This window comes from Geospiza fortis, unplaced genomic scaffold, assembly GCF_000277835.1.
Source record: "Geospiza fortis unplaced genomic scaffold, GeoFor_1.0 scaffold16, whole genome shotgun sequence".
Taxonomy (NCBI): Eukaryota; Metazoa; Chordata; class Aves; order Passeriformes; family Thraupidae; genus Geospiza; species Geospiza fortis.
Genome location: NW_005054302.1, coordinates 13,733,282 through 13,749,527, shown reverse-complemented (window position 1 = coordinate 13,749,527; position 16,246 = coordinate 13,733,282). Strand labels below are relative to the sequence as shown.

At 38.5% G+C, this 16,246-nt stretch overlaps 1 protein-coding gene across 3 annotated transcripts in view; it reads left to right on the top strand.

Moving 5' to 3' along the window:
* The window catches only part of DLG2 (discs large MAGUK scaffold protein 2), a 911,187-nt gene that overhangs the window by 699,259 nt on the left and 195,682 nt on the right, over window positions 1-16,246 (top strand). For all 3 annotated transcript variants that reach the window (XM_031066024.1, XM_031066022.1, XM_031066023.1), the window contains one exon: window positions 15,665-15,767. In XM_031066024.1, coding sequence (XP_030921884.1) covers window positions 15,665-15,767 — 103 coding nt within the window. The remainder of the gene's footprint in view (window positions 1-15,664; window positions 15,768-16,246) is intronic.

The following is a 16,246-nucleotide window of genomic DNA, read 5'->3' as shown; positions in this document are numbered from 1 at the left end:
CCCTACAGAAATGCTTTTCCCATTTGTTTTTCCAAACATATCAAATTTGATTAGCATGAACAAATAGTCCCCTCAAAGCTGCTATTTCTAATCAGATGAAGCTTGATTAAATTTCTTACAGACAGAAGCACAGTAAGTGATTTAGAGATCTGAATTTAATTTCTTATAAGATTGGTATTACAGAATTACAATGAAGCTACAAGAGTTCTTCTGTTAGGATATTTTACTGCCCTTACAACGTGGTGTGACCTGCTTTTTGGCCAATCCCTCTAATATTTATTATCTTTCAGAATTCTAATTCTTTTACTGTGTCCCTGTTCGTTGCAGGGGAGTTGGACTTGGTGACCTTTAAAGGTGACCATTTCCAACCCAGACGGTTCTATGATTCAATTCATTCAATTTAATCGATTTAGCTGGTGTCCTTCTGTGTGACCATAGGCAGGGTGCTTCATTTTCCTAAGCCTCAGTCTCCCAGGTGGACAGTGAGGATCATGGGCTCTCTCCAAATTCATGCCTGTGCTGTGAATATGGCAATGTTGATTGGTTGAGAGCTGTGTATTCTCACCTTTGGGAATGTACCTATCAAACTACCTAAAATAGACTGCAAATCCACTAGTGAGACCCAGCAAGGCTTTTCCTTTATAGGCATTGCCTTGGAGAGACACACTGGGGGTGTGTACATCATCCCAGAGTCAGCCGACAAGGCTTGGACAAATCCCATAATCTCTGCCGCTCCTTCCGTCTGACTGTCGGGATGTGAGAGGGAGGGATGCGACCCTACAGCCCTCCGGGAGCGCTGGGAAGGATGATGCCGCAGCCTTGGCCCCATGGACCAGTGAAATTTGAATTTATTTTTCCCAAAAGCCACCAGGTGGCGGCCCAGGATCAGTAATGACAGCGGTCTGCCTTTGGCTGAAACTTCAGGAAAAAAGGAGATAACAGGTTTTTTCTGTTTCCAGTTAATTGGAAATGCTTGAAAAATATCTCATAAAGAGGTTGATATTCCCAATGCTCCTGTGCAGAGAAAACAAATTAATCCTATCTGAACCTTGAAGGTCAATTGAAGAATCATGGAAAATCTTCTGTGTTGGACAGTAAAACATTTCAAATAGCCCAAAAATGAATTTTTGTGTTATGCTTGTGAGAAGACTGGGGTTCCTCCCTTAGAGTGTTTTCTTCAAATTCTGGTTTCTTCTGGCTATAATTCATTATACTCCTTAGAGTCACCACCCAACTAATTTTTTTTTCTCATTTCTGAATGTCTTTAAAATGAAGTAACACACACATCACCAATGTAAGTTCATCATTGTACTAGAATATATCCTCCCCTGTAGTATTTTCCTTAAAATAAGTATATTGTAACTATTATCAAGTAGCTTTTTGAATTCTAATACACATTAATGCTTGATTTACTACATGTGCACACTCAGATTAATTTTCATCTCAGATACTTATAGGCCAAAGGAAACAGTTCAGAATATCGATGGAAAAATCATTTCCATTGTAGAGCAACAGAAATGAGGTGCCAGTGTGTTAAATGATTTGTTTAAAATCATTTTAGAAGTCTGGGCCAGGTTTAGATGCTGCTTGAACTCAGTTCTAACCCCAAGTTCTCCATCTGTTAGGAGAATGCAGTCTTCAATAAAAATAAAATGTAATGTTCCTTGATGCCGTTCTTGAAGTTTTAAGCTCCACTCCTAATGCTAAGGGATATTAAAACAGCAATGGGAAACCAGTGCTGGTTAGTCAAAACCACCTGCATTAGAACAATTTTTTTCCATAAGCCACATCATAAAATCGCCACCCATTGTGCATACACCCTGACAGAAAAAAAAAAAGAAAAAGAAAGCAGTCTTATAATTTTTGGAAATATGTACATAGTGAATACATTGCAATTTCTAGGGGAAAGTCCTGGGGAGGCAGGAGAAGCAATACACTCCTTTTCAAAGAAAAATTGCCACTTTTTTTTTTTTGCATTACAATCTCAAATTAAAATCTTGATAAAACATAAGTCTTTCTTTTAGGTGTTCTAGCCTGAATGCTTCAAAGCATTTTCAGTGCCAAGTGGGCAGCTCTTTCAATAGATACAGGACCTAAAACAGAGAGAATTAGCTTACACCTGCAAGTTCAGCAGCAAAATTCAGATTTACAGTTTCACAGAAATAGTTACTGCATATTGCTCCTTGAATTCCTATGATGACATTTCTTTTCAAACAGTTTCATCATTTTCTGTAAGGCTGCATCAAGTTGTGTACAAATGGGAGAATTACGGTGAATTAATAGGCATAAGGAGTTAACAGCAAGTGTTTGCATTTAAATATTAACTTCGGAAGTTACTGAATTTTCTGTCTTTGTGCAAGGTTAAACCTCAGATTAAGGTACTTACAAATAGACATCTTCATGTTTGCTGAGTGTCTGGTTGCCACTAATGTCAAGGGAAGTGAGAGGACTTTCAGGTGGCCAACTGTGAGCTGTATAGAGCAGGCTGAATTCCTCCCTAAGCTATAGTACCTGTATTGACTTCTAAACTTAAAAACCACATGCATTCATATCTATATTTAGGTGTCTTAAACTGCATCTCACATTTCGTGTCAGTTTGCCCTTTTGATATATGTTTGCTTTTTCAGCTATCATGTTTCCTTAGTCACAAATAAAAGTAACATAAAGTCGTGAACCATAAAGACAGTATCAGTATTATTTCATTCTCCTCTAGAAATGCTTTATATTCACAATGGCTGGATGCAGCGTGACTTGGAGCCTGAAAGTAGAATCAAGGGGAAAAGTAGACTTCTTGCTCTGGAGCAAGATGACTGCTCCCAGGCAATGCATCCAGAGGTTACTTTAAGGGAACAAAACAACTTTTCTGAAGGGTGATTGCTCAACAGCAGCAGGAAAGAGTAGAAAAAGAACAGGCTGCATTGCAAAGTACTCTCTTAATAGTTCCATTTCCCCTCTCATCTAACCTATATCAGGTGAATGAAGCTAACCAAAGCATTCTGTGTGATTTTCCTGTTGATCTGGTGTAGTACCAGGATGTACACCTGTATGGGGAAAGACACTATTTTTTCCCCATGCTGCTTTCTGAGAATTAAACAACTACAGGTTGGGAAGGGGCTGGTGCAGATACTCTGTGGAGTTTTCTGTCACTGGTACATGGCGCTGTGTAAACCTAGTTTGCAACACCAGTATTTGAGCATCTCACTTCAGTATTGTCTCTGATGCTTTATACAAGGTTCTTCCTTGCAGAGGGATCTTATCTTAATCAGATTTTGTCTTGTGTCTGTGCATCATCCTGCTGTTGTTTTTTGGTGAAACATTTTCTATTCTTTATGAACAGTTTAAACATTTCTTTGTACTTGGTTCCTCCCACTCAACTCCTACCCACCTTCTCCCTCACACCTGTAGCCAAAAATACAATATGAATTTGAAAAAACAGAGCCTTCTCCAATTTCTACTCCAAAAATGTCCATATAGGGCAGGATAGAATGTAAGAACTCTGTGCTTACTTACAGCAAATATTTATGGTCTATATTTGCTGTGGTTATATTTGACCTTCAGACTGACTTCCCTTCCTTTGCTACGGAGAAACTTTCAGCTTTCTAATTTAAAATGGTTATTTTGTTCCTGGTAAAAGCAGAAAAACCGCTCAGGGCAAATAGTGCATTTTGTTACCTAGTTACAAAACTATGATAAATGGCAAATACCATTTGGTTTTCCTTCTCAGATTTTCTTTTTTCCAAAACACAGCTGTCTCAGAAAATGTTTGAAACATCTCTAAAGAGCCTGGTATCTTTTCTTCTTGGATCACCAGTTTGTCCCTTTTGTGTAATAGTGTCAGGACTGTAACAGATATTCCCTTTGCCCTACAGGAATTGTTTGCAGAGGCACTGACCATATCCTTAGGATGCTTTCTTCCCCGTGGTGGTGTGAGTGGTGCAGGACTGTCCTCAGGCATAGAACAGCCTGTCAGTTTCTGGGCCTTTTTCTGTGATTGTCTATAGACTTCTGTAATGTTTTTAACACTAATCCTCCTTAGTCAGAATGTTAACTGTGCAAACCTGCTTTGTAGTAATGCATAGAGCGCTGCTTGGTGTATAATCAGAGCATTGATTTACATATAAAATCAATATGTATAAAATCAGAGCAGTGATTTAAATGGGTAAATCAGTGCACCTGACTGGACTCTTTTAAAGTAGAATTTGTTTGAAAATCAAGCAAGAATGTGTTGCTAAGTATATCCAAAGGATCCATACTTGATTGTAGGTGATATATGTGACAGATGTGTAAAAAGAAAACCTCTAGAGAGGAAAGGAGCTGAGAGCACAGGCATTGGCATATGTTAATGGGATCACACCAGCTAGAAGGACAAGTAGATTAAGCTCCCTAGAAATATTCAGTGGTTTAATCTGAATTCAGGCTTTGCTCATGTTGGGAAGCACAGAGTATATAATCCTTCAGGCCCCCTCTGTAGCTAACTGAAAGGTGTAGCCATAACTTCCCTTGCCCTAAAGCACACATCTTACCTGGGTCACATGACCATTTTGCTGTAAAAATTTCTATTTCTTTTCACATATTATAGAGAATTTAGCATAACTTCCCTTTACTGAAATAAATCCCATCCAAACTAACCAAACATTCATTAATCTGATTTTGGTGGAGAATATAGAAAAATAAGTATAAGTCAGATAATTCTAGGTTTTGTTCTCACTAATAAGGAAGAATAGCCAAAAAATGGGAGAATGACACAGATTAATCCACTAAATATTTCTAAGGAGAAAGACAACTTGCCCTTGAGTAATCATATAGAGTAGAGGCAATTTTTATGATTTTGTGCTGAAAGGGAATGAGGAAGTAACATGAACTTCAAAACTAGTTTGCTGTGCAGTCGCAGTTGTGGAACTCAAATAATCAACATTGAAAAAGTGAAAGTTGAATTAGTCACTGTGGTAATAACAGCTCAAGTCTTAAAAATTTATAAATGTTAGGTAAAATCCAGGGGGAAATTCAGAAGGGCAAAATGAGCTGTACTTTCAAAAATTAGAAAAGGCATCAAGAAAATGTTATGTTTGATAAAAATAGAAAACAAAGCAAGAAATTAATTTCCCAAAGAGTTGAAAAAAGATTGTTTAAAAGTGAGAGTTCAAACCTTTAGTGACTTTTTGTTGTTCTGTCTTTAAAGAGAGATGGATCCACAATTATCCAATTAGGGCAGTTATGAAGAAACACAAAAGTCTTTGAAGTGGACTTAGGTTTAGGCAAAATTAAATTAGAGCTTAGACGAGTTAGATGTTGTAAACAGATGAAGTTGATTCTCATATACTTCAGGACCATTCAACTCAGGCCATTCATAATTTTATTCATGGGCTGAAGGAATATTTGGGAGTATATGTTGCCCAATTTCCACGGAAAACTTCTGGGAGAAACAGTCAATCTATTTGCAGATACTTAGAAAACAGCAGAAGAAGGAGTACTAATCCTGATGAATTTTTCAAGAATAAATTCCCAAATATCATATTCCTCCTGAAAGAGCATTAGTCACAAAGAAGTCATAAATGTCATTTTACTGCAAACTTGCAGCCCCTGTAATCTACCTATCAACATCTTCATAGAGTAGCATGTCATATGCCTCCCAAAAACATAGAGAAAAGCAGAAAAAAGCAAAGATGTTGTCAGGGTGAGATCTAATGGAAAGATCCAGGGCAAAACAGCTGTTTAATATAAGTTTGGATATTGCTGACAACTCTGGGAATTCTGGGATTTGGGGATGTGGGTTTATGTCTATATGGGATCATCTGGGTGCACAGTGCTCTGCCTTTTCCAGATAAACTCAGTTTCACCCCTCACAATGCATGCAGACATATGTTCAGTACTCACTGTCATCATGATGAGCCAAAAACATTTCACAAAACTGAGACACCCGTGCAACTTCCCTGTACAAGAAGAGAGATTTAAAGGTACAGAAGGCAACTGGGAACCTGGTGAAGAGAAGCTGGGTGCAAACACTGGAGCAAAGTCTCTTTTTCCATGAGATTGTGAAGTTTAGAACTCATGGAAGAAAAACCCTAGCATCCCCCTTGATAGTAAAAATTCATTTTAATGTAGTATGAACCGTGTCCATGTTAACACTTCCATCTGGAAATAGTGAATCTTGGGGAGGTGAGCTGGTAGCAAACTGTTTTTCAGTGTTGTTGGTAAATATATTTAATCTGACAGCTGGAAGTGGAACTTAGACATACCCAGCCTCAAAATATGAGGCATTTATTTTGTAATCAGAGCAAGTGGTTGTATTGCCAGAGAAGCTCATAGACTTGCCACTTTGGGACTTCAAAATAAAATAGATTACTCAAAAATACAACCTTAATAGAGATTCCAGGGGAAAAAAATTACCAGCAGCATATTCAGGAATGCTGCATACACTGCTGCATAATTTCGTCTCATTAATTTAGGTATTTGTCTTCCAGCTGGATTTCTGTCTCATCACCACAACTCCTCACCCACATCTTTCTGCAGTCTGTAATGTACAGTGAATTGTCTTGATGCAGTAACTTCTTAATTTAACTCTCACATTTCAAGCACATGATCAGAAGCTAATAAATTATACCAACAATTCCCTTGAATAAGGTATATCTTTTTTTCCCCCAAGGGTGTTAGCTATCAGACCTGTCAGTTCTGTGTCATATACAGCTAGTAAATTGGCCTAGACTAGAGGCTCTATATTTCTGTTGTGATTAAATCATCAGTTGCCTCTAAAATCTTCATTTTACTATTGTCTCAGTGAGTAAAAATGGTCCCATGCCAGACTGCTTGCTCTTCAGCTCCTTATAGTTTAAGGAGGAGTGCACATTCACTTCTAACATTCTAACTTGGCAAATTTTGGTGTAACACTGTCAAGCAGAATTATATCACATCTGATACACTGAAGATTTGTAATGCGTTTTCACCCCTCAGTGTTGCTGCACTGCCAGGCTGGCAGTGAAAAAGTGAAAGCCAAGCTGCTACGGCTGGACACAATGGCTAAAATCCCTGAGCTTTATTCATACAGAGCTTTGCCCCAGGCTGGACCTTTGCCTTGTGCTCAAACTAACTAGTCTCCAGGAATCATTCTGCTCAGCCAGTTTCAGAGTGATTAAAAAAATTATCATATGACACAAGCTGCAAAGTAATAGAAATTGTCCATCCATTAAATAGGGTATTGAAGGGATATCTGCAACAGTTTGTGTGAGGAATTTTCTGAGATCTTTTTGAAAAACCAAGTTAGATATACCCTGAATCTGAACAAGCGAGCCACCAAAATGGGAACAAAAAGAAAATCACTCAGAGAATACAAGAGCTATTTCCTTTCCACTGGTTATAAAAAACATGGTTTATATGAGAGTATGGAGCTTTGTCTATTCAAAGTGTCTGTGTCATAATCTTCATCTGTAGAACCACAAATAAATTATGGATGTTGTGATTCAGGGAGTTTTAATATGAAATGTGAGCACTGAACATTTACTTACATCATTCCAGTAAAGACAGTCTACCCTTCAGCCATTGATACATTGCCTCATGGTCGCTTGGTTGAGTTCAGTATGGATTTGCCATGGCACAAGCCAATGGCCATCTCACCTCTCACAGCCTCAGAGCCATTCTCTGGATGTGGAAATGTGAAAACACCTATCAAGCAAGGATTGATCAAACACCTCAAGGCAAGGATTTCAATTTTTGAATTAATCTCTAACTCAGTGCTCAGGGTCGCTTCTGTCTCTAGGCAGCCTCTAAAATTGTTTTGCCTTTTTATTTCAGTTCCTGAGTACCTATTTTTTGTTGGCTTCAGCTGAAATTAAGTTCTTATCATCTTTGAGGTATAAGGAACTTGTTAAAATGGAAACCTTTACCTCATTTCAAAAGCAAGAGAGTTTCAATCATTATTTCTGCTTATACTATCCTTTGAAATTCAAATGTGAAGCAAAACCCCTGTGGCATTATGAGTAAAACTGAACAACTCTGGCTTAGTTATATCCATTCACTTATGCTTGCAAATGTGAGAGTTAATTTAGGAAACAGTTACTGAATACGGAAAAAACACCTTTTAGATGTATATGGGCACCAAGGTATATGGAATAAATGCTACTAAAAGGGGCATGTCTAAATGACTAAGGATGAGAGCAGGAGACAAGAAAATACAAATGCTGAAAACAGAATTAGAGAGAAAGAGGGATATTTCAGAAAGGCAGGAAAGTGAATGGAAGTAACAGTTGTGTGTGAATAAAAGCTGTAGGAGGGAGGAGGGACAGTTTGATATTTTACCAGTTCAGAGTAGAAAGAGAGCAGGAACTGCAAAGGAGAAGGAATGCTTGAAAAGATGACACTGTAGTGAGATCCATGAAACTAGGTGGTGGCAGGAGCATAAGGGGTTTTGAGCGACCACACAGAAGGAGAAAAAATTAAAAAGTAGCAACTAGATTTGAATTTAAGAGCTAATTATGAGCTCTCCATTTTAACAATAATGAATACTCTTACTAACAATTGTATTTGATGGATGTTTCATGGATAAAATGGATGAAAAATGTTAGTTATCTTTATTTTTAAATCAGCTGATGGACACTGGCTTATGTTATTAGCTAGTATAGTACTCCAACAGGTATTTTTCACAAGTAATACCAGTTGACTCAATATGCAAAAAGTGCATCTTGACGTTACCATTTAGTAATATGACAAAATTCCATTGATCACCTTGCAGTTGCTGAATCACCTCCAGTTCAGGTGGGTACTTGAACAACCTGGTAGCTATTTAGTGATCGGAATAAAATAATTGTCATGTCGGTTAAGGCTCCAGTAAGTCCATGCATCCTTTGCACAAGGTGTCATTTACTTCTTTAACTAGTTTTATTCATTAAACTAGTTTTGAGGAATTCTGATGAATTGAGGGGAAATGGCTCTTAAGATATCATTCAGTGAAATTATTTCAGTCTCAAAGTCTGCAAATGTGGCATCATTCATAAAAGCTACAATCACATGGGAAACAGCTCTTGTACTGAAATTTCTGTACAGTTTGGATTAAAGCATAAGTCTTTGCCTATGGTTCTAGGCTTAACAGGTGCTGTTTGGAATGATTCATGTGGTCTGGTGAGTCATAAATCTTGATGGTTCCTACTGTAAAAGGCAGTGTGTGCAAGACACCTCTTCAAGAACATTTTTTTTTTCTGCTCCAAATATGTTTTGATATCCCTTTCTTTTGGCTTAGCTGCCTCATTAAAGTTCCTGGCGGAAAAAGGCATGATACAGCTCATACCCCCACAGTGGTTCTTGTTTTCCAGAGAGAGAAGAATTTGCCTCTAGAATGCCCAGCTCCTCAGAGCATAAAGACCAGCTTACCAGAGGCAAAAATTGTAATTCTAAGGTAGCCAGACAAGGAAAACTGAAAAGGTCAGTGAAATTGCTGGCCCATAAAAACAGAGAAGGAGGGTGCTGGGCATGGAGAAGAGCAGATGGGACATGATCCTGTGTTTTCAGCAGAGTTCAGGATGAGAAAACCACTGTGCTTCTCTGTGCAGCTCTAACTAAACAATAGAAAGTGTAGGCTCAGAACAGATCAGAATTGAGAAATTGGGAGAAAAGCAATAAATCTATCCTGAAAATACAGCAGAAGCTGGAGAGTGAAGACTTCCTTCCTTCCTTCCTTCCTTCCTTCCTTCCTTCCTTCCTTCCTTCCTTCCTTCCTTCCTTCCTTCCTTCCTTCCTTCCTTCCTTCCTTCCTTCCTTCCTTCCTTCCTTCCTTCCTTCCTTCCTTCCTTCCTTCCTTCCTTCCTTCCTTCCTTCCTTCCTTCCTTCCTTCCTTCCTTCCTTCCTTCCTTCCTTCCTTCCTTCCTTCCTTCCTTCCTTCCTTCCTTCCTTCCTTCCTTCCTTCCTTCCTTCCTTCCTTCCTTCCTTCCTTCCTTCCTTCCTTCCTTCCTTCCTTCCTTCCTTCCTTCCTTCCTTCCTTCCTTCCTTCCTTCCTTCCTTCCTTCCTTCCTTCCTTCCTTCCTTCCTTCCTTCCTTCCTTCCTTCCTTCCTTCCGCCACTTCCTTCCGCCACTTCCTTTCCTTCCTTCCTTCCTTCCTTCCGCCACTTCCTTCCTTCCTTCCTTCCTTCCTTCCGCCACTTCCTTCCTTCCTTCCACCACTTCCTCCCCTTCCTCCCCTTCCTCCCTTTCCTCCCTTTCCTCTCCCTTCCTGTCGGTAACAAGGCACAGGCTGTCCCATAGCAACTTTTCCCCTGCTGGGTGCCACCCCCCAGCCATGTCCCAGGGTGTCCATGGTGCTGAACCCCTTTTACTTCCCCAGCTCTTCCAGCAGAGCCTTCGCCTCAGGCTGGATGTGCAGCCTTCTTTGCCTTACAAAAAGCTGCTGAAAGGCTGTACTTTGGCAGCATGTCCTGGTTTCTTAGAATTGTGCTTTTTGGTGGATTCTATCGGTTTCCAAGAGGTGTGGGGGCCATTGTGTAGAGTGGTTTTTCCACCTGCTTGTGAGGAAGGTTCTCCTCAGACATGTTCACTGCAGATCATCCCTAATGGGTTTTCTCCAATGTTCATTGTTTTACATTCCCAGTGACTAAACAGGACTGCTGGAGAGCATGGCCCATCTTTCCTCTCATGTCTTGATGATGTGCTTGACAATACTTGATCATGTGCAGAATTAAAGCAGAAAATAGGGGTTTTTTGTGTCTTCTCTTAATGCAAACAATGTGAATTCTGGCTGTAAGCAGTTGTCATTATTCAGACTTCTGCTTGCTTTTTCAGGCACCAAAAGCTCTTATTTTATGATTTCAACAAATAGAAGAATTTAGACAGAATTTGAAAACTCTGCTCTATTGTTTGTTTTGTGGTAAAAGAATGCCTTTCCTTCACCTTTTAATTTAGTGTATAAAAGCATGCACTATGTCAGTGACGAAGTAGAGGAAATAAACCCTTTATGTTTCCTCCTCAGGAAAATTATATGTTTTTTCTTTCTTTTCCAATCCAACAAGGTATTTGGTTCCAAGTATTCATTTAACTACAGTGTGAACACAAAATAAGGTAGCCTAAAGAAAGAAATGGCAAAATAAACCAGAACCAGATTATTCTGCTAACTTCTGTTTGAATGACCTACATAAAAATCATGTTCAGTTTCTAGGAGCCAACCAAACTGCAACAAGTCTGTTCAGAATACGATCAAATTTCTATTAATATGGGCCACTCAAATATTTTAGAGGGAATATAACTCTTCCAATTTTAGCAGAGCTCAGTCTGTGCCAAAAGTAAATCTGATCTTCCATTTCAATTATGATTCAGTATTAAATGAAGAAGATCATGCTTTACAGTCAAAAGCAAAGGCGCAGTAATTACTGTGAGCTATTGTTGCATCTTTTTCTCCATTTCAATTTAGTTTTGACTCTAGAGTTTTCAACTCTAATCTTCTATTGCAGCACTCCTCTTTGTTTGTAAGCTTTCGAACTGCTTTTTGCCAGCTCGAAACACAGAAAAGACAGACTTCAGTAGAAGCTGCAGGCTCTTCTTATTTCCATTATGTCAAATTCATTTTCGAGTTAGGCATCAGAAATTGTGCAGTCAAGTTCATTCTGGGCCAGGACATCAGGGCTGTGCAGTCAAGCTCAGAACAGCTACTTTGCTTATTGTATAATACATTCTAAAGGAAGCAAGCCCATTTATTATAGAAGAAAAAAAAAACCACACCTTTGATATTTATTAAACTTTCCTGTGCACATTTGCACCTTTTTCTGATTTTTTAAAATTTTCTTTTACTGATTATTCTTCACATAAATTATGTTAAATTAATTAATAGCAGTAGTTTCAATCAGATTTAACAATTTGCAATGAAATCATATCAGGGAAAAATGTTACTGCACACAATTATTATGAGACATTAAATTAAGATTGCTTTGGAGAAAGAGACAAGACAGGGTATTATTTATTTTATTCTGTCCAAATTCTTCTTCATTTTGGTCTGATGGTAAAAATTTGATTAAAATGTATAAACTAATGGTGCCTTTCATAAAGATTTAATGTTGCTACATGAATATGCTGGCTTTCTACTAAATGGTTTGGGAGCTGATTATATTTGCTTTTAAATAGGGGGAAATGATACCCAGAAATCAAGTTAGCATCTACTCTTCTTTTCCTTTACAAAGTCAGACTAGATTAAATTTCTAAATGTAATACCTATTATCCTACAGTGAGATTCTGTCACTGTTGGTGAATAAAATAACATGCAAACAGAACTCTCCCTCCCTATTTATCAATGGTTATTTTTTATATTGATTTTTTTTTTCTGCAGCTGTGTGTCTCCAAGAGGGAGATCACTGTTTTGGCAACCTAAATGTGGTCAGGTCATTTCCCTGTTAAATATTGCTTAATCTGGTTTGCTTAGCTTGATTATGATCTAGATAAAAATTGCAGAAGATAGAATTTATGTGTTATTTTCTCTCTGACATTTCTTTTCCTTGCTCTTTTGATTTCAGCCACTCAGGCCTCTAAGTCTTCCTCAAGTGTCTATCCCCAGCTATATCCTAACATAAAAGTGAAATTAATTTCAGGAAGATTCATTCACTGCAATGTGTTGTGTTTGTACCTTAGCCAATAATTTCTTTTAGATCAAGGGTGCAAAGGGCAAAAAGTAGTCAGCTGCCATTTCAGCTGAAATGTTAGTTTCAGCTGGCTTCTTGTTTTTCTGTGGAGAAGTGAAAAATATTTGTATAACAACCTAAGTGAAAGTCCTGTCCTATATTCACAGTCTTTATGTGTTATTAGGATTGTCCTTATTAGTTCACACAGACATAGAACTATTGTCTCTCAGAGGAGGAGAATAAGCATGTGATTTCCTTATTCTTTCATCCATTCTCTCCTTTTATCTATAGAGAGATTATTGGGATTTTTTAGTGATGTTTAAATCTTCTGTACTATTAACACAACTTCACAGACCCCTACAATGTTTTCCTATATTGCTTAAGAAAGGCTTGTGTCCTCCCATAGTCTTTCAGCTTAAGCCTGAGCAATTTTTTATTTTTTTTTCCTTGGGACCTTCTAATGCTGACCAGGTGACATAATCCATATCCATCTCCCCAGCTCAGCAACTCAGGAATTCAGAATCGTTCCTTTAAGGTTTTCTTCAGATCATCCTGTGCTTTTGTGGGGCTCTCTATCAAGGACTTTGAAAGGGAAAAGCACACAGATAAAAACAAAGCTCTCTCTTAAAGGGAAGGTTACTTGGCTTCAGAGTTGTCTTCTTCAGACACAGAATCAAGGCTGATGTTTCCTTTATGCCATGATATAGGCACAGTTCTTAAATTTAGGAATTCTGCTCACTCTTCGCAAAACTCAGTTTTGTGCTTAGTTATTGAGTAATTGTAGTGCTGGCACATCTGTGCTCAATGCAATGCAGCATCAAGTGTCATAACACCAGGACTCAGGAAAGGTAGGTAACAGCACCTCTTTTTCTACAGCAGTACCCTAATTTTTATTCCTTACAGGAAGCTGGTATTCTCAACAGGTGTTGCAAAGTCCTAGTTGACATCATCTTCCTCTTTAGGTATTTTCACTGTTGCAGATTAAAATATGGTAGATTTTTATGGCACTGAAAGTTCTGCTTCTCTCCTTTTGTTCTTTTGGAATGCACTTAATTATTGCTCTCTAGGGTCATATATTGCTATACTGAGTTTCAGTGAGTGTTTCCCAGAGGTTTCAGTGCACAACTTTAATGAAAGCTTTTGAACCTTTGGCTCATTTTTTTGAAAGCTTCTACCAGCCATTATAACATCCCAGGGAGATGGGACAGCTGAGGGCTCCTGTATTAAATTATGACTTTTATCATGTTATATTTGCCCCATGCTCATAATTTCTGTGTACAGTCATCAGTTCTACAGCATCATGCATTCTTCTGGATCAGAAGCTGTGGTATCTCCTGGGCTTTAAATAAATGCTATCACAAATTAGTTTTTCTAATAGTAATAATCTAAATGTTGTTTACATACTAGTAAGGACTAAATTTTGTCATGCAACTAAGGAAGAAATTTTTTATGATGCCAGTGGTGAGACACTGGCACAGATTACCCAGAGAGGTGGTGGGAGGTCCATCCCTGGAAACATTCAAGGTCAGGATGGACAGGACTCTGTGCCACACGGTCTAGTTGAAGATGTCCCTGTTCATTGCAGAGGTGTTTTGAAGTTCCCTTCCAACCCAAACTATTCTGTGACTCTGTGAGTCCATAGTAAATAATAATTGTGTTCTCAAAACAGCATAATCTCTAAAATTTGATTAAAGACAGCAAGTTAAGATGGGCCAGTTTCTAAATGTTATCGAACCAAATAAATATATTCATAACAGACACAATAGCTGTTACTTAAAAAGTTCTATGGAATCAAATTTATGTTTGTAATCCTTAAAAAGTTGTTTAAATTTTAAAAACCTTTCTTTTTAATATGTGCTTAGCCATCCTGCAATGATACTTGGTAAACATAAACACAAATATTTGCTCTAGCTGAGGATTTGGGTCTAGTGTTTTGGCATATTTGCTTCGTATGGCATGATTCTCATTCCTCTCTCCCTGCCTTTTATTTCCTTTCTTTTTCTTTTCCTCAATAATCAGAATTGGATTTCTGTCCTGCTGAGTTGTTAGATATCAAAATTTTCATGTTCTTCATTAAAATATTATCAAGTTAGAAGTTAGAGGAAGTTAGAGAAGTTATTAGAAGTTAGAGGAAAGGCAGATAAATACATAAGATAAACAAATACATAAATGCAAACCTAAATATGTAAATAAAAGAATTCTCACATACTTCAGTACAGCTAGACAGTAATGCTCCCACTGGAAAGCAGGATTCAAGTTACTGGATCAGTTAATAAATCTGTATGTGAATTCTGTCTCTTCTTTAGGATGCTGCTGACAAAATATGTATCACAAAAAGAAATCCAGAGAGTTCTGAAACTGCCCCTGAGTTTAAGGGATGGATTTCCTACTTTGTTCTACTCTGTTCCTCTTCTATTTCTTGTGCAGCCAAAAATGGTTGAGAAAAAGAAACCATATGGAAAAATGTGTGGATGTTGGACAGCCAGAGTTGAGGAAGCTGTGCCTTATAGCAACTCCCTTGCTGCCGTTCGCAAGACACAGGATATTTCCAGGAAATATTCAGAGGGGTTGCATGAACAGAAAACAGTAGATGGGGTTTTTGCTCTAAAAGTTCTGCAGCCAGCAGCTTTTGTTAGACGTGCTCTGTGTATCTCTGGGTTTCCTGATGCTACTGACTGGGCCTGCAGAGTTTGACTGAAGGAGCAGCTTCTTTGCTTGCAGTATTCTTCAGTGACCTTCAAGCATCACTGAAGATTTATCTTTGAACTACACATATTAAGTGATATTGCTTGATGAAGAGATAACCAGAAATGTAAACTCAGTAGAGCAGGAAACATCCAAAAATAGTGGTCAGAGAATCTGCATGGATAAGCACAGTCAAACTATGGGATGAGTGGTACTGGTGTGTGTCCTCTTTGCTGGTCATAGGAAGTTTCTCTCAGCCTTTTTGATTTTGTATTTTGCTTCTGCACCTGGGCATCCATCTGACCTTTACATCCATTGGATATTCAGAACGCCCCTTCTCTCTCCCTGTCTGATGTCAAGCTGCTCATAGCCGTTGTTGTCTCGGTTCCCTGTGCAGGTGAACGGCATTGATCTCCGCGGTGCTACCCACGAGCAGGCTGCGGCTGCGCTCAAAGGAGCGGGGCAGACGGTAACCATCATAGCACAATACCAGCCAGAGGGTAAGTGAAACAACCACCTGCAAGGCACATGGCAAAAGAGGAGTGCTCTGGAGCCACTCGTTTAACAGGGTGAGGCTGCTGTAGGTAGCGAGTTTCCCAGCTATTATCGGCAGTCATCTGGAATGAAAAACAAAGTGGCAATTCTGTGCCAAGGAGATGGCTGTATTTTTGTCACAGAGCACTCTTTAAGTGTGCATATAATAACAACACAGTAATCAACACTTAGTTATTCATTTTATTTTCATTAGTGCTCATTTTATGTTCTTTTCTAGTCTCTTCCTGGAAATAGGTAGTGCAAAAGATAGGTTAAGAGAGACCAGAAATGCCAGGAAGAGCTGACATTGCTTCAAACAGTCAGATTAGAATTAGACAAGGATAAATGCTTCCTGCAGGATGTGTAGAGCTTCTGTTATTACTTTTGGATGACAGCATCCTTGTACCTTCAGGGCAATTAGGCCTGGATAACAACTACTTATTAG